At 36.2% G+C, this 26,788-nt stretch overlaps 1 protein-coding gene across 1 annotated transcript in view; it reads left to right on the top strand.

Moving 5' to 3' along the window:
* USH2A (usherin) overlaps nt 1-26,788 on the top strand; it is a 390,339-nt gene that overhangs the window by 168,271 nt on the left and 195,280 nt on the right. The window contains exons 30-31 of the mRNA XM_055725922.1: nt 4,804-4,917; nt 7,269-7,430. Coding sequence (XP_055581897.1) covers nt 4,804-4,917; nt 7,269-7,430 — 276 coding nt within the window. The remainder of the gene's footprint in view (nt 1-4,803; nt 4,918-7,268; nt 7,431-26,788) is intronic.

Here is a 26,788-nt window from a genome sequence, read left to right as displayed (position 1 = left end):
GACCTCAGGCATTCAAATTGGCTAAATAGTCTTTAGGTTTGGGGAGGGGAGATTTGGTATTTTATATTTTTTTTAAGAGCTTAAACAAGTTTTGAGGTAAATCTGTAAGGTCAAGTGTTCTTTCAATTGGAATATGTGTATTTCAAAATAGGTCCTTTTGAAGTAGAGTGTTAGGGAGCAACCAATGAAAAAATCTGGCAAGGAAAAGTCCCTTTGGCAAAAAATACACTCAGCTTGTGAAACAAATGGAATTTGTGTGCGTAAGCTCTGTGATTGACTTTGGGTACCTTAATATTCAGTAGCAGAGCTGAGATTTTAGGCTGCGTATGAAAGTAGTGCCTGGTTATGATTAAAATTAGTAAATAATACCTGAAAAAAAAATTTATTGAACTAGCCTTGCAAAATTGTCATTTTCCGCTGTCTTAGTTGAGTGCATTTTTTTGTGGAAGTGAGGAAAGAACTCTAGTATTTGTGTTACATCTGTAAGATTAAGTAGCTTTTCTGTGTGGGTGAGTGGGATTAGTTTTGTTTTTATGGGCAGGCTCCTTCAACAAATGTATTTTAAAAACTTCAACTCAATTTATATTTGTTTAACCAATTAATTATGCAGAGTAAAAGCTTATAAGTTACCATAAGCAAGTGTGTCTCTTCACCTCTGAAGACTTGGTGGTGTTTTGAAGCTTCTTTCTGAAAAAAACAGGATGGTAGATTGAAATAGTGAAGCAGCTGCTTTCATAAAAGTCTTTTTACTGGAGGAGGAAATTGCTAAAATACTATAATTGCCTTTGAATCTATTTTTCAGTGTTTGTGAACATAATATTAGCCTTCATACCTTAGTGGTAAAACCATTTTTTTCCTTGATGAGAAGTACTACTTTTCCACTCAAAATCTGCCAGAATATTGCGGAATCTGGCTGAGCTACCTAAATATATGAGAACTCCCTTTTAGATGCACTGAACAAAAGAAATGTCTGTTTTATGGAGAATTGAAAGGAAGAAGCTGGATATTTTATCTTATATACTGTATGCGTTAGAATGATGAATGGAGTGGATATAAAGATGCAACTAACTGACTAGTCCTCGCATCCATTTTACCATAAATTCATTGTTGACCCTTTACTACTGTCCATGTCAATGTTTTTATCTCTTATCTGCAAGAATGAACATAGCGTTTTCTCTGTCACAACTCTAAACCTCAACTTTAAATATTGCAAATAATTAAAGATCATTTAAATAAAAGTATAGAAAATTAAATACTAGTTTTGCATATAAAGTGGGCTTAATGTTCTAGGTGTGATTCCAGATCACTCTTTTAGACTGTTAACTTTACATTCATATTTAACAAATGACATTATTCAGTTTCATGGGGTCACTGTGTCAAAATGTCTGTGTTAGAACTTTAATTTATTTCCAAAGGTTCTTTGAGTGGGCAGATAGGAGTGGTGTGTTAGAATGATTTACCGTCAGAGATTCCCCATGTGGATTTTAAGGCTTGGAACGTAGTCTATGATGTAAATTTTAAGTCTAGATGGATTCAGCTGCTCTGTAGTGGCAGGCTGAATGAATGGGACTCATATCCCAAATGTGGGAGGCTGACCCTCTTTTTCAATATTGATGATGCCTCTAATTCTATCTCCTGGTCAAAGTGACAATTTATCTACCTCTCTGCTGTTAACATTAATAGAACATATGCAAGTACGGTTGTGGCCAAATTTTGCTTTGTTAGCATCCCATCTTGGAAAGCCTGATGGACTTTTATCAGATCAGCAATTATTGGGTATAAACAAGAGATGCCTGTCTAAGTGTGTGACAGTTGAGGAGTTAGGGAAAGTTTTTTTAAAGCTGCCAACCAACTCCATTGGATCGTAGGCTATTTTTAATTGCAAAATGTATTTTGCTGTGCTATAAATTAATTCACGTGTATCAGTGATGATCTTTGCTATGGGACTGCTGACTTTGTACTCTGAGATAGTCAAGCACTGAGTGTAAATTTCACTGGCTGACTAAAAGTGCAGAGGAAATGAGTGGGTAATGAGAGCAGAGCAGCCAGTTCTTTAATTGAATTAAAAGCCGGGTGACACCAATGCAGACACCTGTCCAATTACAGACAGGCCAAGGTGTTTACCATTGCTGTACAAGCGATTTGAAGATGACAGAAATCTTTCCGCCCACAGATTAACATAATGAAGGAGAACAGATTACAGTGGATGCTGGCCAAACAGATAGGTTGGCAGCTGAGAAAAAAGTAGTTTGCTGAAGTATGTAAATAAAATCTGTGCACTTTCTATTGCCTACCTGTGAAGCACATCTGTTTCTTTGTTGAAAGAAAATAGTGCAAGAGTACATGTGAAGGAAAAACATTAATTAGGAAATGAACAAATTATTTTTTAAGTAGCTGCCTTTCCTGAATAAATTTTTTCAGCATAAGCCTTCTGTTGCAAAAGGGTTTATTTGTTTGGGTTTTTGGTTTTGTTTTTCTTCCAAATTCTCACTGCCCTTCACAAACCTATCTATGTACACTCTGTTGCACTGCAGGTGCTTTATATAAAACCTTACTTTGTCAGAAGTAAACCAAACAGCCCAATCCAAACCTTCCGCAGCTATGGGCATCTTTCTGGATATGTGCTACTGTAGCTCTCAGTGCCTGAAGCCATTGATGACCCCACAGAATGTCTTCCATCAAGAAATGCAAGGAGCATTAATTCACTGCTTCATAAGAGAAGAATGCTGCAAGTGCTAAACGTACAAATAAAACTAAATTGCTTCCTAAAGCACAGCAGAGTGAATAGAGATGGCATATACACTATACTGTGCTCCTCTTGACCGACAACTTGCAAATGTCAGAGTCAGAGGATTTGGTTTCTGCATCTGTTTATTTGCTGAGGGTAAATCCAAAAGTAACTTTTATATTTTCCTGTGTTTAACCCACTAAGTTCTGGAAATAAGTACTTTGTATTGTTTCATGCAAAAAAGATGTTTTTTTGACTGATGAAATTTCTGTACTGAAGAAGTTACTGTAGATTGTAATAATCCTGCTTTACAGGGATAGGAAAATCACTATTTCCTATTTTCTGCTTTTTGAATGCTCTTAAAAATATTTGCCTTCCATTACAGGAAGATTACAGGCACATTTCCCTGAGGTGTGGCTGACACAAGATTCTTTTTCTTTCCTGTCTCATTTACGTTAGATAGTAAGATACCAGTACAGCTTTCCACTGTTAATTGGGGATCTGTAAAATGAAAACATAAAAAAAATCAGTGAATTCTATCAACTGGTTTTAGTTTAACACTACTCTGAAGTAAATGTGATTACTTCTGAATATTTCTTTGTGTGTATGAATAGAACAGGGCCTCACAGAATTCAAGTTGAAACATCATTGCAATGCCAACCTTTGAAGTTTTTGGATTAATTACAAGAAAAAAACCACAAGTATTACTAATTCAGTGAAAGCTAATCTCGTATTTTCCATGTGAACATACCTATTAGTAAACACAATATAAACTTTCACAGACTTTGATCACCCACTTAGAAAATAATATATTTATGCTGTAACTGTTACCTTTCAGCATTAACTTCTCCAGGCCATTTTTGTGAATATAAAGGGCCTATGTGGGGAAAAAAGGCATTTTTTTAATGAAACCCAAGTTATGTTGCATTCTATGTGGTAACTCAATGAAGAGTAATAAAGATTAATTTCTTCTATCTGTTTGTGTACATGTAATTCTGAGGCAGTTTTCAGTCTTGTACTATGGAATATTTGCACAAGAATTACATTTCTGAGTTTCTGTTGGTTTTGAAGCTGCTTTGCAAAATCCCAGTCTCAGACAGTTCTGAAATAACATAGTTTGCTGTATTTTTTTTTAATGAAACACCCCATTAATTTTACTAAAAGCTGTGAGAGTTGAGGTGAGAACATGGTTTGAAATAAAACTTGACATGAATTGGCCTTCTTTTAAATACTGCTGCATTTTCATTCCGTATTACTTTATTGTCAGACCTACTTTGAAATGGGCACTGCTGATGTTTCTGAAAATGACTGTAAACCACATTTTTTTCCATGTAGTCCTTCTGTATATTGCAGTTCAAAATATTTGTAACTTCCTGAAGTGGTAAGCAGTGGTTTTTTTTTGCATTTGCTATGACAAGGAGCTGATCGATATGTGGGAATCTAGCAAGTTTCCTTTGCTAACATAAGCAAGACCTGAAAAAGCATAAGATTACAAATCTCTTTCTCTTGTAAACCCTTGGGTACTGCGTCACCTGAATTATGTTACTGTAGTAGTATAGCAAATACGTGGTCTATATGCTACTACTGAAGTAATGGAACACAAGTGGGATGTTTCATACAAAAAAGATTTCAGGTTTTGGATGAGTAGGAACAACATTGGAGAGGAAGCATTAAAAAAATTTTTGTTCTGCGAGACAGTGAAAATTCCTTGAAAAAAAGAATAACTGAAAAAACTTTGTGGGGCAGGGATTAAGAAAAAACCTCCTTTATTATCATTATTAAATTAAAATACACACCTCATGATGACTTTTACAGATAGTACTTCAAGACTAACTAAAGAAACTTAGCTGCAGCATTAGTATTAAGGATGGAATAAAATACCATTTAATCTTGATTTATTTTGCAAAATTTAAGTCATGGCATAAGAGGTATTAAACTGTAAAACAATTTTTCTTTTCCACCTGTAACAGTGGAAGCCTGTTACAGAAAACCTTAATTTTTTACTTCTGCGTGTGTATGTATGTAATCAGTCTGTACGCTGTACATGCACAACACCTTGCTTTCTTCTGTTGCAGGCATATTGACAGGCTTGCGTCCCTTCACAAACTATGCTGTAACCCTAACTGCTTGCACTTTGGCTGGCTGTACTGAAAGCTTGCATGCATTGAACATCTCCACTCCACAAGAAGGTAAAGTAATTTCAAAGGTCTTGACTTCCACATTTCAGTCATGAATAATAAAACAGGAGAAGAGCTAAATGCTGCAAAGCCATTTGCTGGAAAACCCCAACCTAATTTGATGACAAAGTGCATTGCCAGACCATAATTGCTCCATTTTTTGGGGGGGTGCGAAAATGAATCAAACTCCATACCCTTTAATGACATGCATCTTTAATAGCTGTAATGCAGATTAATGGGCTTTTTAATTGCTGTTACATTGTTCATGCAAGAGCCTTGTCATTAATATGAAGCATCTGAAAGATTAATGAAAGCTTCCTCATTTTACTATGGCTCAGAAGTAAATCCAGAGACAGTCTGACTAAAAAGAATTGATTGTATGGCACAGTATGAAATTGAGAATCAAACGGTTGATTTCCATGGTTTCTTTTAACTGCTAAACACAGCAATAGGCAACAATTATTTCAGTGTGATGAAACCTCCAAATGCCAATTCAGTTATTTATTAATCACAGTTTCCTCTTTTTTCTTAACACTTTCACATGTTGTGCTCCAACTTAAAGGTTCTGAGTCCAAATTCATGTTTTCTATGCTTACATTAAGAACTAGAGCAGGAAGAAAGAGAAAATATCTTACAGTTCTGACTTTAGAGACTAGGTTGATAAGTAATATACATCAATTACTGGAGCAAATGCTCCCCAAAAATACCTGTGACACATCTAACTTCATTCTCAATTAAGCATAAAGTCCACATCTCCTGCTTCTATCATCCACCAAACATATTAATTCAGATAAAATCATCAGTTGCTCCAAATTTACGCCAGTAAAATAAGATTTGACATGTATTTATAGGACAGTAGTTAATCTTCTATGATGTGGAGTAGTTTTCAAAATTCCCTCCCTCCCACAGTTCTTTGATTTATCTTCTCATGTAAACTAGGTAGTAATACAGTACCAATAAAACAAATAAAATTTTAGCATGAAGTTATGTGAATTACAGCCATAACAATTAAAAGAATGCTGGAGTGTTGAACTGCTGCCAAAGCAGGTAGTCATGCAAGGCGTTGTCCTGATGAGGACAGTCCTGAAGATTGCAGTGTAACATTGCTAGAACAGTGTTTTGGTGTGGACACGTTAGCAACTGTCAGCCGCACTAATCAAATCAAAATCAAAGTATCGGATCTTTGGAAGTTCTAAATAAGCTGAGTTTGTCTGGTGGCATTATCTGTGAAAGGATGTAGCCTCTGACAGCCAAATAGTTAATGGAACTGTGATGTAAACATGAATTAGACTATTGTGTATTTCTTGTGTGATATAGTAACTAAAAATTAAATTATTTGTGTCTTATTGTCTCAGCTTAGTGAGTAAAGGAGGAATTCTTATGTGTGTTTGGGAAAAACATCCACTGTTTTCAGATGTGCTGCCATATTGAGAAGGTTTAGGCAAGAATAGATTCCACCGCCCGAGATCAAATAAAGCCTTGGGGAACATGTGTTTTATCCCTCAAAAGAATTGAACAAAAAATCAACGTGTGGAGTTTCTATTTTTGGACACTCTTGTTGCATGCTCTTAGTAACAATAAATTGGCGATACAAAAGACAAACACCATATCACACCCTCCAGCTATCCCTTTTTCCCTATTGAAACATTCATTACTTTATATTGTTTTCACATTGCCAGCCACTGCTAGTTATTGTTTTAAATTGCTAACACAGAGCTTGTAAATTACAAGATATTCCTCCCAGACCAAGGTGTGAGTTCCGCTCCCCTTGCGATATTCAGTGGAATTGCTTGTGCTTTTAGTATATAACTCATTGGAACAGCGAGAGAACTTGGCTTCTAAATTATTATCTGTTGCCAACTTCCAGTATATTATATACATAAAATCTATGCTAAACAAACATTTCTAAGTGTATTGAATTACAAAAAGTCTGAAACAAGGGATAGTGTGTAAGAACACATCATCTGCATTTGTGATTAGAAAGAATGATCACTTTGTAGTTAGGGATGAAAAGCATGAAGGAAGAGAACAAATACTATTTGTATTAAAAAAAGGACTGTATTAAAATCATGTACCTCTCTCCTCATTCAGTGTTATCAAGCTGGAAAGATAAAGTTATATGAGTATAATTATTCTCCTAAAAAGCCAAGAGTTTATCCTTGTCTTTCATAGAAGTTTCCGTTTGGCTAGGAAACCTCACATGTAATAGGAGAGTTCTCAGTATGTTGGTATTTTGCAAGCATAAAATATCTTCTGAAACTTCAGCTTTACCAAAAATCATTTTGGTAGAAGCTGCTCACTGAAATTATTTATTATTTGTGGAAATATAATATAATTTAATGTTATACATCTTTTTTCACCAGCCCCTGAAGATGTGCAATTGCCCACTGCAATATCCTTTCCCACGTTCCTGCTGATAAGTTGGAGTCCACCAAAAATACCAAATGGTATTATTACACAATATACTTTGTATATGAACAGAGTACCGATTTACTTTGGAAATGGAACTAAATACGTTGTAAAAGGTGAGTTCTCTGTTAGGTAGCATAACAGATGGGTGTATCGTAGCTGCTATGAATAATTATATGATTGATGCCTTCTTATTTCAGAAGAAAAGAAAAATAATTTTAAAATGGGCTGTATGCTTTAAACCCTGATAGATACTGTTTTTAAAGGATCCTTCACAGAACTGTCTGTTGGGACGATCAGAAATTAATGTCACCGTGGTATAGCTAAATCTTGGGCTGTGTTGTCCTCTTTCACAGGACCTGAGGCTTTTGAACAGTTTTATAACTTTTTGATCTTGTACCATCTAGCTCTTAAAACAAGTAAACTGTAAACTGTTTAAGACAAGCTATTACTTACAGGTTTGGCAGTTTTTCCTACTGTCTTCCTGAAATATTCTTAATTATAGAGGCGCTGTGGTGCTTTCCTAAATAGCCCATTTTAATTTGTTAAAGCATAAACTAATGATCTGTTTTCTCCTGATAAGTTATGCAATGTGTCAACAATCAAGTTATGTCAATACTCTTAAACTATTACATGGAAGCTAAATGTTATTTAATAGTACAGTGAAGCATGGTAATCTGACTTCCTATGTTAACGTAATTGTTGTAGTTTAACGAAGTATCCAAGTTATTTGTTCAGACATTATTCAAAGAACAACAAAAAATCCACCCCAAAATATTGAGCTAAAAGTATCATAGCACAGCATAAGCACTATTCTGGAGTCATCAGAATTTGTATATGGTAGTAAGTACAAGTAAAGATAAGGCATTTTATACTGGACAACTTGGGGAAAAAGTGTACCAAGACCTTACTTTTTTTCAATGTAAGGCCTTAAAATTCAAAGCCATTTCTGTATCTTGAGTTAGTATAAAACATATTTAAAAATTCATGTAGTTCAAATTTCTTTGCCTTGCACAGGCCATAAGCTACTGGTGTGGTGGGTCAGTTTTGACACTGAAAAATGAATCCAGTTAGAGAACCTCCTGAAGGCTGTTGATGATCGCTATAATAAATAGTGCACACTTTAAGTCAAACTTTTTCATTCTGTATTCAAAGGTAATGGATTTTTCGTAACCATAGTAACCTTAGTGTATTTCTGGATAAATACATGAGGTATATATACATTCTGGTTTTATTTTTGAATATAAACTACCACATTATGTATTACTAATAATATGAAAAATAGGATATAGGTTAGCATAATGACAGCTCAAACTAGTGTGCATTTTTCTTCTGCAAAAAAATAAATATTTATCAAAAGTATAGGTTCAATTAATTTCTCCCCCATCCCCCTATTTTTCTGGTATTCTTGTAGTGCCATTTATCTTTTTTGCAAGATCTCCATTAATCTCTTATTGCCATACCATAACACTATTCTTAAGAATTTTGAAGTGCAAAAATCATCACTGAAAGCTCATCACAGGTAGTTTTACCAATGTGTTCATCTGCAACCTGGTTATGAATTGACAAGCAATGTAAAACATTTGAGGAAATGTTCGGCATAATATATTTTGTTTGGTTGATTTTAGATTCTTGTCTGATTGTGTTCTGACTCGTAGCCAAAATGAATGCTTATTGATAGAAATTGTGGTCAAGTAACTTTTGTAATTGTTCTTTGAAAATATAGAAAAAGATAAACTAAAAGGTCAGGAATTGATTTGTCGTGTTCTATCTCTAAATCTTGAACGGTATATCATAATACATTCAGCTAAACCAGTCTAAGGAAAAGTCACCTGGTTTATAAGCTCCCTAGAGGAGCTCTTGTTGCTTTTATTTAGAAATTATTTATTTATAGTTTTCCTGGAAATTGTTATATTTTCGGTCCTATTGAGCATTTTGTAACTTTGATTTCAATTTTTAGGCAGACATCAGAACAGGGAAGGCTAGTGAATCAGATTGTGTTGCCCTACGTAGTACAGCACAAGAGCTGCTCTTGCCTGCCATTCTGAACATGGCGTGAAGATCAGTTTGTTTACTTTGGATCCATTTTACTTAGCTGCCAGTTTCTCACTGTGCCTTAGGGGGAAGAGGCGATGTGAGCCAGCAGGCTGGGATTTGGGTCACTAGGAATCCCAGTTATTCTGTATAAGGTTTATTCAAGAACTGGCTCAGATCTGCATATATCTTTAATTTGATCTGGTTTGGCTTCCTTCAGAGCTCAAAATTTTCTTCGTTGCAAGCTAGAGGTAAGAAAAGGTATAAAATAATCCCAGGTCCACCCCACCCCCACCAAGGGTTGTGGTTTTACAGTGAAAGGTTGCAGCTTTTGACTTTCTAGTGTTATACAGGTGTCTCTCCTATCTTTTTGGTGTTTCCCATACTGTTATCCTATTCCTTTCAGCGTTTATGTTAGTGATGTTGGTGACCTATTGCCTCAACATAATATGTTATTATTGACCCTAAACAAAAAGACAAAGTTCGTTGTCTCTAACATCTTTCCTATTTATTCACTAAAATTATTTTCCTAATTTAGTAACTATACGACTGAGTTCCTACCTGACCAGTAGTCTGTACCAGAAAGTCATAGATTCTCTGTGGTTTTTGAAGTGCTGTATCTAATGAAATAGCTTTTAAAAAAGATCTTTCTGTTTAGGGAAGGCATCAGTTCTGTCTAAAAGTTAGCACTTCACTGACTTTCACTTCAGACCATGGAAAATGGAATCAGTTTAGGCCTATACTAATTAATCCATAACTTGGAGGGATATGTTTTCTCAACACCATAATTGCAAATATATTGTTAACTTAGTTTCTGATCTTGACAGTTGTTGAGGGCTTGAAATACTCATTGATTTTTCATGGAAATTCAAGTGTTTGTTTCCTCTAGGGGTTGAGCTGTAATTAAAAAGGATACCCTTTAAAAGCACATATGGCAAATGTACACTTTACCATGCTGAAAAGGGGGACCCATTAGGCATCCATCATCCATTAGCGCCTTTAAATATTTTCCCCATATTGACAAATTCGGTTTCTGTGTTGTTAGTAATAAAGCAATGCAATGAAGCCAGTCCCTGTATCACAACACCTTTGTTAACTGTCTGTCTGATTTTTCTGCTTGCCACCTTTATGCATTTGCCTTGTGTGTACTACTACTTCATGCAATCTGGGTGCTATTTCACATCCTGAATTCCAGTGGAAGCCCAAGGTCTCTAGTGGTTAGGGACAGGCCAAGAGGAAATATTCAGTCCAGGGTCCCAGGTGGAATTTAGGCTGTGTGTATCCATGCCGCTGTATTCATGCTTTTAGTTCCTCTACATGAGAGTGCAGAAGCTTCTGTAACCAAGACCAACTGCTGCAGCTCAGGAAAACAATTGCAATAGGGTTCTGCTGTCCTAATCTTCATACCTTACTGTTCTGTAGAGATGACTAGCAGCTGTGAAACATGAAGAAGCTTGTACACTTATCTTCAAAATGTTTAACATATACGTGCTGCTCTTACAAAGGCTTTTGATTTTAGGAAAATCTGAGTTGACTTTTCCTGTGGAGAAGAAAATATGCTTCTTGCCCATTCAAACACTCACAGGCAAAATTGAAGCTGCTACTTTGAAACATGGAGATTTCTTAATGTAATTATTTTTCTGTATTTTTAAATTCAGGCAAATTCATTCTTGTCTTCTCTTTTGTTAAATTAATCTCAAAAATTTCCCACCTGCCTTAGATGGAGAAAACAAGGTGGATTTTATACTGAAAAGTATTAGACTGCAGTGGCCTGAGCTGGTGGTGCCAATACCACCAGCAGAAAGGTGGTCTAATAAATGCAGAAGGGCATAGTGTAAGCAGAGACAGTAAAGATCTGATGTGACCCAAGTGCCAAGTCTTGTTTTGGTGGAAACCTTATTGCTGTGAAGAAACTTTAGAAAAAAGATTAGAGCAAAATATTCCTGTATTCTTAAATGCTGAATTTGATGGATTAAGAAAAGGTGTTAGTTACCTAACATGTTTACAAAGGGAAATGACTTTGTAGATATCTTTAGAAAACAAAAGTATAAATCTGTCTTTGCACTGAGCTTGGCATTGAGGATGTATGTCTGCATTTTCTGCAGCACTAGATACTTGACAATGTTAACAAATTGCGTTCACATAATTTTCCTAGCAGAATTTAATGGTTCTCATCATGAATCTTTAAAAGGAAGATATTCTTATTAACACTCAGCAGTATGAAACTTATTTTTCTCTGCCAGCCTAAAAGAAGGTTTTTTTCCCCAGTTTTTCAGTAAAGAGATCCTGTCAACTATTTTACAAGGGCAGATCCTCAACTGAGTTAAACGAGTATAGAGTTATCCTAAATTACATGGCCGAGAGTTAAAAAAACCTGTGACAGACTGCTTTGTACCAGGTTTCTGGACAAAATATTAGGGAGAGCCTTGGAAAAGGTGAGAAAGAGCTGTCTTCACAATTTTGTCTAAGAGCTTGAACTAAGCTTTTGTTTATTCAAATTGTTATTTGACCTGTGTTGAAAGGCTGATCCTACAAAACCAGCACAGAATAGGAGCCTTGTTTTTCTGTGAGGAAGAGGCAGATGTTTGACATCTGTGAAAATAGGGTTTAGCATATCTGAACTCAAAAAATGGGAGAACCACAAATTAGTACCTGTAGGCTTTTTATGTTGCTCTAAAGCAGTAGTAATTACCATACAGAGTGCACAGTCATGCACTATTATTACATTTTACTGAAAAAATGGCAGTTTTTTATCTTTTTTTATCCTATGGCTACTACTGCTTGTTTTAAATGATAGATCATGATAATAAAAGCAAAATCCATCATAATATCAATATTGTACTAATTGCTAAGTGAAACAATTTGAACAGGAGAATCCACAGAACTCTACGTAAAGGAAAATTGCAGTAAGATGTATCACTGGAAGAAGCTAAATCACTAAGAAAATACTTATGTTAGATGTAAGACACAGTTCTTGTGGTTATTTTTCATACAATTTTTAGCTATAGCCATGTTTAACACCACCAATTTCCAACCCTAAGGATTTGCATTCCTTTGTTTTAAGTCCTGCTCAAAGATGACAGGCAGCTTTTGCCTTAGAGGACAAACAACAGAAAAATTCTGTAGTGCTCTGGTATGAGTTTATTCCCATCTTCCAGGTTGCAGTGAAATACAATTAAATACCAAATGAACCCAACCTGTTCTTTCACTAGAGTGTTTTGAAAAGAGCAGTTAGCTATCCGATAAAATGTTAGTGCTAGATTTACGTATATTCTAAGTCTGTATGTCACAATTTCTCTTTTTTTTTTTTTTTTTTTTTTTTTTGGTGAAGCAGAGACTTATTTAACACCATTGTGAGCAATGAAAAGTTACACTTCACCTCTTCACAGTTAGAATTGGTTACCTGAAATGTCTTGCGTGTGACCCAATGAGATATGCCCGGTGTTTCTTTCTTATTTTAGGGTCTTGCAATACCATGCTACAGTTCCAGACTCACCCCTTATGATTGGTTTAGTAGCATATCCAGCTGATACGGCATACAGGAAAAAACAGTTTTCCAGTATGGCATATAAAGAACTCGTGCTGTTTCAGACGTTATTCTGGCCTGAGTATGCATTTAAGTGAACATATATTGGTGCACCTAGCACTAGAGGGCAGGGTACACCAGTCTTACAGGAGAAGCTGCCTTCCTCTAAAAGTTGTAGGCATAGAAGAAAGCACATTTGATACACCTGAATTGGCAACACTGACATTGCCAGTGACCGGTACTATCGTAATTAATTCCACAGACCCAGAATGCAGATTCAGCAGGCACAAAACCAAAGGGCAAATGGGCTGTCTGAGTCTGGCGTTCCTGTATTTCAGCTTCAGACAGAAAGATCTCGTACACTCATTGGGCTTAATAATACAGATCTGGGGAATTTAGAAGGGGGTGGAGGGGGTGGGGTAAGGGTAAAAGCATTATGTTTATTTGTAGCAGCTCTGTTGTATCATTTTCTATTGCAGTGCATTAGTGCAGTGTTAAATAAAATCTGCTTATTTTAAATCCTTTTAAATAGTGTTTAAATATTTCCTGCTGATACAATCTGCTAAAGTAGTTATCCTTGCTGCAGATTTCGGTTAACCTTGTCGCAGATATTAAGCCTGAAGCTACACAGACTTTTAGGGACCTTGATTATAGAGCAAAACCTAATGGTGTCATTATAAAACCACAGCTGGACAAGCTTCTGGAGTCCTTGTCCTTTGATCAGATTTGGGTAACACAGCAAGCCAAGAGAGAGCTCACGCTAACCCTGCTGGAATTGCTGAGCTCTCAGGTTGCTTGAATACTGCTTTCTAAAAATTAAAATGCAACACAAATTATAAAATGAGAGTGATTGGTACCTCCCAATCTTCTGCATGTACCAAAGCAAACCAGAGAAAATAGCTTCTCTGGAGCTAATAGCTGCGGAACGAAGGAGAGTCCTTTTTTTCTTCTATCCCTTCTGGCAGCATAGGAAATATTTTGGCTCTGGGCTCTTTTTTTTTTTTTTTTTTTTTTTTTAAACAAAGAGAAGAAAAACACTCATTTCCAGGCTTGTCTAAATTCCATGACAAGAATTAAAACCACCAAAAAATGTAAAAGTCTCAGATTATTTTGCCCTTTGTTCTTACTTCAAAATTAGTTGTCAGAATTAGACGTATATAGGCTTCCAGTCTTTTATTTTCTCCTTCACAGATATCTAGATTGGTCAGCAGACTTAAAGATGCTGAGATATCTTCAAAAGATAGTGTGTGTTGGGGAGGACAAATTAAATGAAGTGTTCACTGAGATCAATTTGTAATATTCAAATACAGCTGCCTTCAATCTTTTTTTTTCTTTTTTTCTCTCGCTATCTTTTTTTTTTTTTTTTTAAGCAGCAGAGCTTACTGTCCACACACTGTTGTCTTGGTCGTGCTTTGCACCGTTGTTTGGATTTGCAGGTCTTCTCTAGGACATCCCCACAGCAGTTAGATAGCAGCAAATCCTTATTTTGCCACTTTCGGAGATCAGTTTGTTGTAATGTTGCATGCATGGACCTTTCTTGGGCAAACTGGCCCAGTCTTGTGCATCTTGTCTACCTTCCTCTGGGATTTTTGAGGGGCATAATCTGTTTATCTACATTTTGTCTTTCCTCAGTGAACTTCATATAGGGCCCTATCAAGTGGTGTAGTTTCTCTTTGTCAGCAGTTGTCACATTGTGACCACTGTTTGCTGTTAAACTTTGAGAGGTCTCCTTGGTTTTATAAGAACTAGACTATGGTTTCTTGGCCACGTTGTGCTCACAGCCTGAAATTCTTTTTGTGGGATTTTATTTTCAGCCTTATATCTGGTAATTGTTGTTTGCCTGAAGATAGTAAGGTGAAGGTTTTAATTTTGCTGATAAAACAGATGCATGTGCTTATAGTGTAAGACAAGATTTCATTCAGTCACACTTTTAAGTGCTTCAGAAAACACCAGAAACTGTGCAAGGTTTTATATTCAACTTAGAAATCCTATGTTTATAGATAAAGAAAAGCTTCTCCACTATCCTGAGAGATTTTTTTTTTCTTGCCAGGATCATTTTGAAATGCTTGGTAAATGATTTATGCTTAGTTTCAGATAATGCTGGATTCATGTAAATAAAAATATGACACTTCTTGCACAGATGGACTTAGGCCAAACCTATTCCTTCTGTCTGAATCTCTTGATATCCATTCATAAGGATATATCGCACTTAGTTCTAATTTAATAGGCTTGGAAAGAGTGGAGCCGCTTTCATGATGTTGCAAGCTGCACAATGAAGTCTTCTCTCTGAGGTTTTCCTTATGCCCTGGAAAACAGGATCGTGTTTCTCCATACTCATTTAGGACCATTTGGTCTCCTGAACTGCCAAACACTTGATGTATATTTAATTTAAGATAGGTATTTTCTTCCATGCTGCTATTACAAATTGCATTGGTTTATCAGCTGTGATAATTATTTTGACTGAGCAGTACATGTGGTCCTGTTTGGCTTGCACTCGACACAGACCTTTCTCTCCATACCTGATATGCCCCAACCTTCCTTTAACACTAGTAGAATATTAATAAATGATGACAGTGTACAGGCAGGTAACACCACAGTAATACTTCTGGAGGGCTCCCAACCAGAGGGAACCTTTTCCTTCGCTTTAGTAAATGCATGGCCATGAGGATGTTGTCATTAGCCATTACTTAGAGTATTTTCAGAATTTTATTTGTTGAAAAACTAGAAAGTTATAATGAGGAAAAATTAGGAAAAGGGGCACCTCTGATGTTTGCATATGTTTCAGACTTGTTATTTCCATAAATCTGAGCAACTCCCTTTCAACCTGCGTTTCTAAAATGCTTCACCAATTAATGTCTGTTACGATAAGTCCAGACCTTCCTGAGTATTTTTCATCTTTCACAAGCCTTGTCTTGTGAACGATACAAGCCTGAGTGTTACAAGGTCCTAAAATAGTTGGATATAAGTTTAATTTTAAATATTTTTTGTTTTTGTGATTGGAGGAGGATTCCTGTATCTTCAATATCTGTTTCCCTATCCTCTTAAGTTATTTGAAAACATATGCAAGGTGTAAATCATGTCACAAAAAGCATGAAAGACATTTTAGGATACTTCCATTCCTGTTGAATCGCTGCCAGATATCTAACCTAGGTTCCTACAGTGATTGCCTAAACCGTTTATACAAAGCTTAATAGCCTTTTAGTCGGTACTGAACTTCATCATGCTTCCCAGTAGTCTTCCATGAAATATTTTATTTTTATAACAATCAATTTCTGATTGAAGTATTTAACGTAAATTTTAGTTGGACTTTGAAAGCTGCTGGTGTCCCCCATCATCCACCCCCCCACTCCCACCCCCGGTTTTTATTCTATACAGTGACACATTAAAGTGATGTGTTACCAGGAAATTAACTAGTGCATGGGAAAAAATATTTATGTGAACATTAAACTAAACATATAAGAACAACATCAGAATAGTATGCTTTAAGTAAGACTTAGACTCATGGTCTTAAAACAGATGGGAAGATGGATGATTAACATAGTTATTGTTTCTGTGATGACTGTTTTGGATATACCATGTTCCTTTATAATAGAGGCACATTTACAGTATGCATAGCTTGATTTCTTTTTCTGCATGTCTGGATATGTTTATGGCTACATGTAAATAAGCATCTGGATTTCTAATTTAAGAATGATGCCATTCAGTCTTTTTGGTGAGGAGTGGTGCTGCACCATTTATGTCTGCACATGTAAGAAGATAAGTGATCAGGTAGGAAAGAGTGATTTTTTTACACTGGTGGTAATATACTGCCCATTTGCTGTATCTAGAAATATATCATTAGCAATTTCTGATTCTAATTTGTGATTTAATCAAGTCAATCAGTAAGTTTCTGTGTTCTTTCTCTGAGCATATGTGGTTTCTATCAACAGACATGCATAAATATGTAAAATTTTATACAAATATACTGGAAGAGACTTCTGATATTTATCTTTTAAATTTTTTCTAGTTGGTATAAATTAGAGTTGGAATCAGTGCTGAATAGGTAGTAGAGGCAGCTAAAAGAGTTCTGCCCACAGTTGAAAGCTTTCTTGTTAGCACAGTGGGTGAATAGCTTTGCATCCTCCCTGGCAGTCAGTGGAAAAGGCTATTTGAAGGCAATTAGAGAATCGTAGAATCCAACCCTGCTGCCACGGGCAGGGACACCTTCCACTAGACCAGCTTGCTCAGAGCCCCATCCAGCCTGGTCTTGAATGCTCCCAGGGATGGGCCATCCACAGCTTCTCTGGGCAATGTGCTCCAGTGCCTTGCCACCCTCACAGTGAAGAATTTCTTCCCAATACCTAATCGAAATCTACCCTCTTTTAGTTTAAAATCATTCCCCCTTGTCCAGTCACTACAGACCCTACTGTAAATAAAAGTCTGTACCCATCTTTCTTATAACGTACCTGTAAGTATTGAAAGGCTGCTATAAAGGCTCCCTGAAGCCGCCTTTTTTCCAGGCTGAACAACCCCAGCCCTCCCAGCCTGTCTTCGTAGGAGAGGTGCTCCAGCCTCCAGGCCTCTGAGCATCTTTGTGGCCTCCTCTGGACCTGTTCCAACAGATCTATGTCCTCCTTATGTTGGAGGCGCTAGAGCTGAACTGTACTCCCTAAGTCAGAATCTGTCTTATTAAAAGCTTCTGGGATCCTCATTGCTTACCTTTCCAGGATCACTGTTCATACAAAGGATGCATAAGTGGTGAAAATTTCCACCGTCTATTCTAGGGGAAATGTAGAAAATGAAGGCAATTATCAGTAGTGGAAATTAACCCATGTTGGTACAGTATGTAAATAGCTTCCTTTTGAAATCTGAATTTCATACTGACTTCAACTTTGGAGCTATTTATGATCACTTAATTTTCTTAGTCATTTCTGATCAAGGAACAATAATTTAATCAAATTGACAAGGTCACATGCTCTCATGAGCTGGCATGCTAGCCATATCGAAATAACTATGGTACTTTTTGATAGTCTTAAAAGGGTAAAAGTGTTATTTTCATTTCAACTAATGTGTTTGGAATTTTTAGAGATGGCTCTTGAGATTTAATACCATTGTTGCAGTGTCACATCACAATTTTTAAGCTTTTATATTGTACTGGGAATTAAAATACACGCATAATTGAAGTCTTGCTCCTAAGTTTACAGGCAGAGATAAAGTACATAGAAAGCTAGTCAAGGAAAACTCAGTGAGGTATGCTGAGGAAATTAAAAAAATGAAAAATAAATATTACCAGAAAAAGAGAGATACAATTCTTAGCTAAGCTTCATGCAACCTTATGAAAAGAAGTTGCATGGCAGAGACTGAGGCAGAATAAACAGATTGTAGTTAGAACTAGAACATAATTTAAAATATTTGCAGACAGGACAGGAAAATCCAGGGAACTAAACTAAGTTTAAAACAATCGAGAGAAAGTACATGATGACTTCTTCCACTAAAAAGCCTGTCCATAGTGATGCTTCTTCAGGAGGTACATGAATCAACGCTGTAGTGCTCCAGCCAGAGAACCAAAAAATATTGAAGCAACTAGACTAAAATAATTCCTTGCTCCTACACCTTACCACCAGGTAACAGAGTGCTTCTTAGAGGTGGAACCGCTGTGGGGGAAAGCCACAGGCTCTGCAAGATCTGTGGCCTTTGCGTGCTATCATTTCAGTTGTGGTCATGACAGGTATTCACAGGCTTCAGCAGAGATGCTGAGGGCATGAATGGGCATACAGATTAGTCTGCTCCTCGAGGATTTCTAACTGGAGCAGCAGTACATCAGGTTACCTATGAAGCATAAGGAAGTTTTAGTTGTGAGTTCTGTGTTCTCTTCGTAAGTTAGGTAGAGGACTGCGGTTTACTCTGGCACCTTCTGAAAGCACCGCTGTTTAAAACATGCCTCTTACAGTTGTGTCCCTGAGTGTTGCAAGAAAATTCAGGAAGATGACACCAATAGTGTAAAATAAAGTAGTTACATTCCCAACAATGACTACTGACATATAGTGTCTGTTGCTTTTCTGCAAGAAAGAGAAAGTAGCAATTATAAAATCTAAAAAGTCTAGCTGGAAAGAAAAAGAATTGTGGAGCAGCGGGACAGAAAAATATACTATGTTCTACATACACGAGATTGGAGGGGGGAGAGGGTTGAGGTGAAATACGAAAGCCTCTTAAGGGTTTGCCACTTGTGAATTACTCATCTCACTCACACTGGTAGGCGTAAATGCATAATTCCAATCTGTTCTTATTACTTATTTATAACATGCAGTAGAATGTAAATTCTATGCCTCCTTTGTAGAAGCTTAACATGCCAGCTAAGGTATGCAGATATTTCAGGGAGCCTATACAGACAACTTTCTTGGCATAGCGCACTGTTGCCAATTAAAGGGCATAAACTTCCAACAATAAATTAAACTAGCTCTCCCCCTCTTCTTACAGGAGGAATATAGACAGGATGTAAGAAATAAGTGAGAGGATCAACACATAATAAGAAAAGCATTCATCTTGAAATAAACTACTCTGCATTATTATTATTTATGATAGTTACTGTTATTAATAAAGTACATGTGGGATAGAGAAAAAGCCTGCAACAACCACTGAATTTATGAGACTGGGGACAGATGCATGCTCTTTCTTTTATATCGCTGGCACTGATCGATTTGTATTTTTCCCTGATGATGGTTTATGCCATTATAACTGTTTGGTGGCTCCTTACTATTGAGTTATGGTTGCAAAGCACTTCACAAATGAGAGCAAGCCTCCGAACATTATATCCTAATCTGCACATCCTATAGATACGCCATAATACAGAGCAGCTGACTGCACCACCTGTGATCTGTGTACCCACAAACATGATTTATTCTGGTAATCCCAGTTTAATGCATCACATCAGATTTGGCAGTTATGTTATCTGATGACATTACTGACACTACATGACATAACTGAGTAGTGCAACATGTCAAGTTGAAAAAAACTTTGGGCTTTTCAGGGTTTTGGTGTTGTTTGGGTTGGTTGGTTTTGGGTTTTTTTTTGCTTTGTTTTGTTTTGGTTTTTTTGTGTGTGAGTATATGTTTTGAAAATAAATGTAAAGCAAGTAAACTTTTCTTTGGAAAAAGGGGAAAAAGAAATAAAAATAATTTTCCTTAACCACATGTTGACTGTATTAATGACCCAACAGCTGGGGCTGATTGTTCCAGTAAGGGCAGAGGAGAAGAGGTAGAAGTACAGCGTATTTTACTATGCTGCTAATTCCATGGCTAGCTGAAAACTAGCTCAGCTTTTGTAGTCTTGCAACAGATTTAACTTGCTGTAAATTGTCCTGTTTAGGAACAATGCTCAGAAGCTGAGTCCTCCCACTATCCTTGTTCCAGCACTACAGTAATGTTTTAGCAAACCCCTTTATTCTCTGACTATAATTCAGATACACAGAGCTGTTCCAGTTCTGAGAAGGTGATAGTATCTCTTCTACAGAAACTCTTAAATCACATGATGCCTTGCCTGAATAGTGAGAGCTGTTCTCTAATCATCTTGCATGCCTGGTACTATACAAAACGGTGGAACGAGTTACCCATAATGGATGTAAAATGTATATATTACTAAATATAGCTCATAACCTATAAATCACTAATCTGTAACCTCTATTTTATAGCAGTTGAAACAGCCAGTGTCAAAATTTTCTTGCTTAGATTCCAATTTCTGGTCTGAGCGTGCTGTCTCAAGTTTTTGCTTGCGTGATGAATTTTTGTTGACTATTTTGTTGATTAAAACAATTGTTTTGGGGTTAGAATGGTATTTTGCAATTTAGTATGCATAATCAATTTTAAGAAGTAAAGATATTCTAGTAAAATTGTTTACTTTTTGACAAAGAAAATATTTCCTTTGGAAATTAATTTCTTTCCTCTCATCCCTCTTTTTCTTTGCTTAGGAAGGAAAGCTTGACAAATAGAATAAGATACAGTGCTGAAGAGTTCTAAGTAGTCTCAGATATAGAAATCTTGCAGGAGTCTTACAGATTTGCAAATTGCAGTGATGCTTATAAAAATAATTTGAAAAACATGATGTTGGTATTTAATATCTGTCCCCCAAAATCTGATTTATAAATATAAACTTGAATCTTCTTGTTAGTGGTAGATGTTCCATGATTTTGGGTGGGATGAGTTTCTCTGAAAATTCAACTTTTTTGGATGTCCTTTTCCCCCCTGTATTATTGAAAGGGACTTCATGGAAACACAGGGTCCTAATTGCTTTTCTGTGTAGCACTTAATATCTTATATACATGTATGATGTGTCATCTTTGTTTCCTTTTCTCAGGTTGTTTTTTCAGCCTCTCTTCCTAAGAGAGTGTACATAAGCCTGTGCTTTCTCACTGCCATTTTCCAGACAGACACTATTTCTGCACTCTGTAATATATGCTATTCCAGTTGAGACTGCACTATTGATTTATTTAAAATGGATAGTAATAGTTGCTGTATTACTTACCACGTGTTCTTGTATAACTTAATATCTTACTGGCTTCTCTTACCACAGTGGCACATTCATATGTGCTCTTCAGTAGGTTGTAAAAGTGACAGTCAGGCACTTCTCTTGACCTGATACAATTAACTCAGCACCAAATGTAAGGTGGTTCTGAATTCTGTTTCTTCCACTGCAGTAAAATCAGAATTACTTGGGAATGCCGGATGTACTTCTGTTAGTGAGCCGAGGGATTCTTGGTCACACGAATGTCAATCCAGAGTAGTTCCAGTTTTGTAGCAGCAGGTATGTGAGATTCAAATTCACAACAAAGATGCCTAGCACAAATATATTTCCCAGTTGTGAACATAAAGCTGAAGTAATACACAAGAAAAATGTTCAAAACATTTTTTTTCCTTTTTCACTCTTTTGGACGTGAAGTTGATTGAGAGATCATGGTTCTTATTGATGTATACTAACAAATCCCCTCTATTTAAGCTGATAGCAATACAGTGACTGGATTGGAAGCATTCATGAATGGAAATTTTCATTTAAATCTTAAAATGGGGCTACATTATGCCACATGATGTGCAAAGAAATTACAAAGAGAGAAATAAAACTATGATAGTGATATTGGTATGACCATAATTCTCTTCGTCTGGTAAAAATTAACATGCTCTGTCCCCTTTCTGCTTTCTCCCCCTCCGGCTTTCAAACTCACCTTATTTGTCCAGCTGTTGTAACGAGGTAAACTAGGAAGACAATGCATGGTTTTAATTCTACTAAACAAAGATGTAACTTGGAAGCTCATTAGGTTCATTTGATGCTCAGTGTTTGCACTGGCTGGTTATGTGTTGTTTTGACAGCAAGAGAAGCCTTTCAAAAAACCAGGGACATGGCTTTAAAATAAAAGACTGGAATCGTTGTATTCCAACTTTTGCCATGGGAAAGGAATAATATGCAAGTTTAATTAAAAAGATGTGTACTTTGCTCTAGGGAAATTAAAAAAAAAAAAAGGAAAAAGGAAACAATAATCAGGAATGGATGCTAATGTGGGCTTGTGAAATGATCAGGATGAAACATTTGAGGGATGAATTTGTGCTCAGATAAGTACAAGAGTTTGGGCTGATTAATAGCAGAAAGGTTTTCTGGGCAACAGTTAAAGATTGTAAGAGCATAACTGTTACTGAAGAGCACTGTTACTAAATGTGAAAACAAATAGACCTTACAATCTCTGCTATTAAAACACAAATATATTTAAAAGCACTAAAGTACTTTAGAGCTACCACTTTTCCAGAAGTGGAACTGTAGTTCTATATTAATATTCTATATATATGAAGTATATTCATGTAATATCTTTATTAGGTGTTTGAAACAATTGCAAGCTGAAATGATTAAAGATCCTTTGGTTTCACATTTGCGCTGAAGAGTATTTCTTCTAGAATAGAACTTTTACACAGAGTCTAACCCATGACTCTCATGGTTTCGTTGTTCCCATATGATACATGGTTTTGTGCAATGCTCTTGAATTCCTCAGATGGGGCCTGGAAATTGTATATACTTTTCTGAACTCTTCTGAAGTGTATAAATCTTAAATGGAAATGCGGATTTACTCTTTTATGAGTAATTTGGAAAACAAGGGATATTTACTGCTGAGCAAATAGCCTCTAAAACACATCAGCATTTGTTGGCCAGCTAGAAGCAAAGTTGGTTTGTCCACATGCCATTGCGTCAGTCTTTGCTGGCTAGAAAGCAGAACAGCAGCTTACGGTGCTTCCTGAAAATAATTATTTGTGACCATGAGTTTATTTATGTCTCTTTATTTCTTGCCCTTGTTTTTAGTGGCTTCAAAAAATTCTTTCAATTCTCACTCTGGAACATTCTTAATTAATATCCAGCAGAATTTGATGTTAACTTCGAAGACAGCTGTTGGTTTTTTTTCAATTAATGGGCCAGTGCCACATGTGAAAGGCCATTCATTGCTAGTCTATACAGTTAGCTATTGTGTGAGCATGCTGTTTTCTTGGACCTGACCAAGTTGCCTGAAGCAGGCAAGTGGTGTCATTTGTGACACCCTGTTTTTTCTGAAAGATTTTCAAAGTAGTGATGAGTATGGCATGGGGTTCACAGATCTGTGAAAAAGATGCAGCATTAGTATTATACCTTCCCAGGAGGAAGGTTGTATGTTAGTGATGGTTCTTTGAGAGTCAATATAATTAAGTGACTGGTGCTTTATAAATACAGAAAGCGGGATATACTGTTCTAAAAGTTATGTATGAGTTGTTGCTTGCTTTCAGAAAATGGTGGAAGGGATAGAACTGCTAATGAAGTCTGATGGAGCAAGCTTGATAATACAATCTTGGCACTTTATGGTTTTTTTTTTTTGGGGGGGGGGATAGTGCATAAAGATCAGATGCAGATATTTTTGTATTTAGTGATGCAGATTTATGGTCCCAAAGAGTTTACCTTCTAATTAAATATTAAATTACTGTGAGTTTATTTAACAAACTATGAGAAAGAAGATGAGAGAACAGAATAAGGATGTGAGTAATGAGCTGAAGCAGTCATACAGTCTACCTACGTAAACAAACTAAACAAACTGGTGATTGGAATTCTTTGGAAGTTTTTCATCTTCATACTCTCTCAGCAGGTTTTCTTTGTTGTGCTGCTAACAATCCCTTGCTACAGTGCTGCTGTATTATTTTCCTTTGACTATAGCAATAGCATAGCTATCGTCTCAATTATTTTCTTGAGAGAGACTACGTGGGGCTCCTTACGCAAGTCACGCTTCAACTGAGTGCTCACTAAGACAGGACTTTGCCATTTCTGTCCCTTGCAATAGCTGCCTGAAACCAGGGAGAGTGGAAATAGGGTGGAAGAGCGGAGGGAAGGAGGGTATGTGACTCTCCTGCTGGAAACCTGAATATAGAATGCTGCATGTTACAGAAAAGTTTAAACATTGTAGACATTACTACCATGTTATTTTTGAACTGTGACGTACTCTGACATCTTGATAGTAAAACTCGTGTTTTGAGTCAAGTTCTTAAATCTCTAATTTCAGCGTTGTTGGTGGGGGTTTTTTTGTTTGTTTGTTTTTTTAACTCTACTAACTATGTTTTTCTTTCTAGCTTGGTAACATCTCTCAAATTCCATGCTAAAAGTAGCACTGTAGTGTTGCATATTATCTTTCAATGACTACCCATTAAATTTGATCAAAGCAAAGTGAATGTTCTTATTGACCATGCAAACAGGGTCATTCTTTATTCTTTCTGTCTCATGCATTGATTGTGCTATCAGGACTTATGCTCGTGGTTATTAGAAACTGGATATATACCAACCACTGTAGTTAGATTTACCATGATATTTAAGATAGTTGCCTTGGTTAGTGTGGGAAGTTTCACATATACCACATTTATAATAAACATATTGGTATGCAAATGTCGATTTTAATAATAGTCACTATTGTTAGCAATTCTCTTGCAGACATATGAGTTTAAAAAGAATTTAGTTTGTTTGTATTGCCTCTGAGATCAAAGAGATGAAAAGGCAGATTCATCCCTTCACTCCTGGCCCTCCCCCTCCCCCCCTTTTTTTTTGGGGGGGGGGGGGGGCAAGTAATGACTTTAAAAAAGATATGTGGGGGTTTATTTTAGTTTTCTTCTTCTTTTTCTTTTTTTTTATGCGAAAAATGCATAATTATTTTTCCTGGCTATTTGCTACCTTAATAGGATGATTTAAGGGAATCCTGTACCCCCAAGATAATATCTTTTTTCTTTGCCTTTTGGTGCTTTTTGCCCTTCTGAGTCCAGAAATGAGTACAAGGCCAAATCCTGAATTTAGGTTTTACTCAGTAAACCTCTATAATTTTTAAGTTTAGCTTTGTTTTGGTAAGAAGTGATTTAAGGGAGTAGTTACTGGAAAATTGTAATAACAAGCATTGTTTACTATTTTAAAGTAATGCATGTGATTGGAATTGTGGAACACACAGGAGTATAACCTGATCAAGTATATGTGTAAGAAAAATATTTCAGTTTTTGCTGTGTTAAAAAGAAAATAATTGCTTATTGGGTTCATTTTGTAAATTGAGATCAATGAAATTCTTCCAGCAACGGCATGAAATCAATTGTAAAATAACATATAATTCATGCCTTGTATTGTAAATTATAGTTTGTTTGACATTAATCACTGAGTTTTCCATGCACTGGGGTGCATTTTCTTGTAACACATTTCTGGATAATGCTTGTGGATCCATTTCTAATGTATTTGAGAGTGATCTGTTTTTCATGTCCACAATTGCCTACATTTGATCTTATGCAAATCATGCAATCAAGCAAATGGAAAACAAGGCATTGTTGCTAGAGGACCTTGACAAACAGTGGCTTTGTGGTTTTAAGAACCTCCTCCCTCCTCATTCAGAATCATGTTTGTCTCTGTAGTTGCTTGAATCCATTGATCCATTAGGAAACACTTTGAACTTTAAATAGGAAAATATTTGCCAAATCAGATTGTGGCAAATAACTGCATCAATTATGATGTAATAGGATTTTTATTGTTCTGTTTGTTAGTTTCTGGCTCTAACCTTTTAGAAATACTACCTACTTTATATTTATGGGCTCATCCAAACCTTAATGAAATCTATGGAGAGATTTGCATTGACTGCAAAGCTCATGCATTGAGTGCCATTCCTAAGTCTCTAATTTCTGAGTTTTCTTCTCCTGCTCCCACTAACGTAATTTTTCTTTTTAGCCTTTATCCCACCTAAACCTTTCAAATTCCATAGAAACTTTCTATTTGGCATTTATTAGTCAAAATACATTGGCATTATTGAATCAAGAGGAGGAATAAGATTTCCTTTGATCCTGGTGACACATTGCTTTTTTTCTTTATTTTATCTTTCTACTCCTTTTTTTGACCTCTTGCCTTCTTCCCTCCCCTCTCAATATGATTATCAGTTGATTCTAAAGGATCTTGTTGTTCGTATGTTCTCTGTTTCTATTCCTTGTTATTCCTATTCTTTTAAACTTTGCTTGTCTCCCTGTCTTGTCTTTTTTGCTTTTTCCATTCCAGGCACACATAGTAACTTACAGTCACTTGTGGGTTTTTTTTTTTTTTCAGGGAGGGAAATAAAACATTTTTTCCACCTTCATTTTTATTAATCCTTGACAAAGTTCCTTCCTCTTCAAATTTAACTGTATATTTCCAGAAACTCTTATGCATGCAAATAGTCTCAACAGCTACAGTGTGCATCAAATCATGGTTTCAGTACAAGCTACCTTTTTAGAAAAAGCAGTTCCTTGATGAGGAAATTTCCTTAAAGGAGAGAAAAATACTCCTCCCCAACCTGATCCCATATCTGTATACAAGGAAAACAGTGATTCATGTTAAACAAATGGAAAAGGAGAAATTCACTTTTTCTTTTTTTCTTCTCCCTTCCCTTGTGTTATA

This window comes from Falco cherrug, chromosome 13 (assembly GCF_023634085.1).
Source record: "Falco cherrug isolate bFalChe1 chromosome 13, bFalChe1.pri, whole genome shotgun sequence".
Classification (NCBI taxonomy): Eukaryota; Metazoa; Chordata; class Aves; order Falconiformes; family Falconidae; genus Falco; species Falco cherrug.
This window is presented reverse-complemented; position numbering and strand designations above follow the sequence as displayed.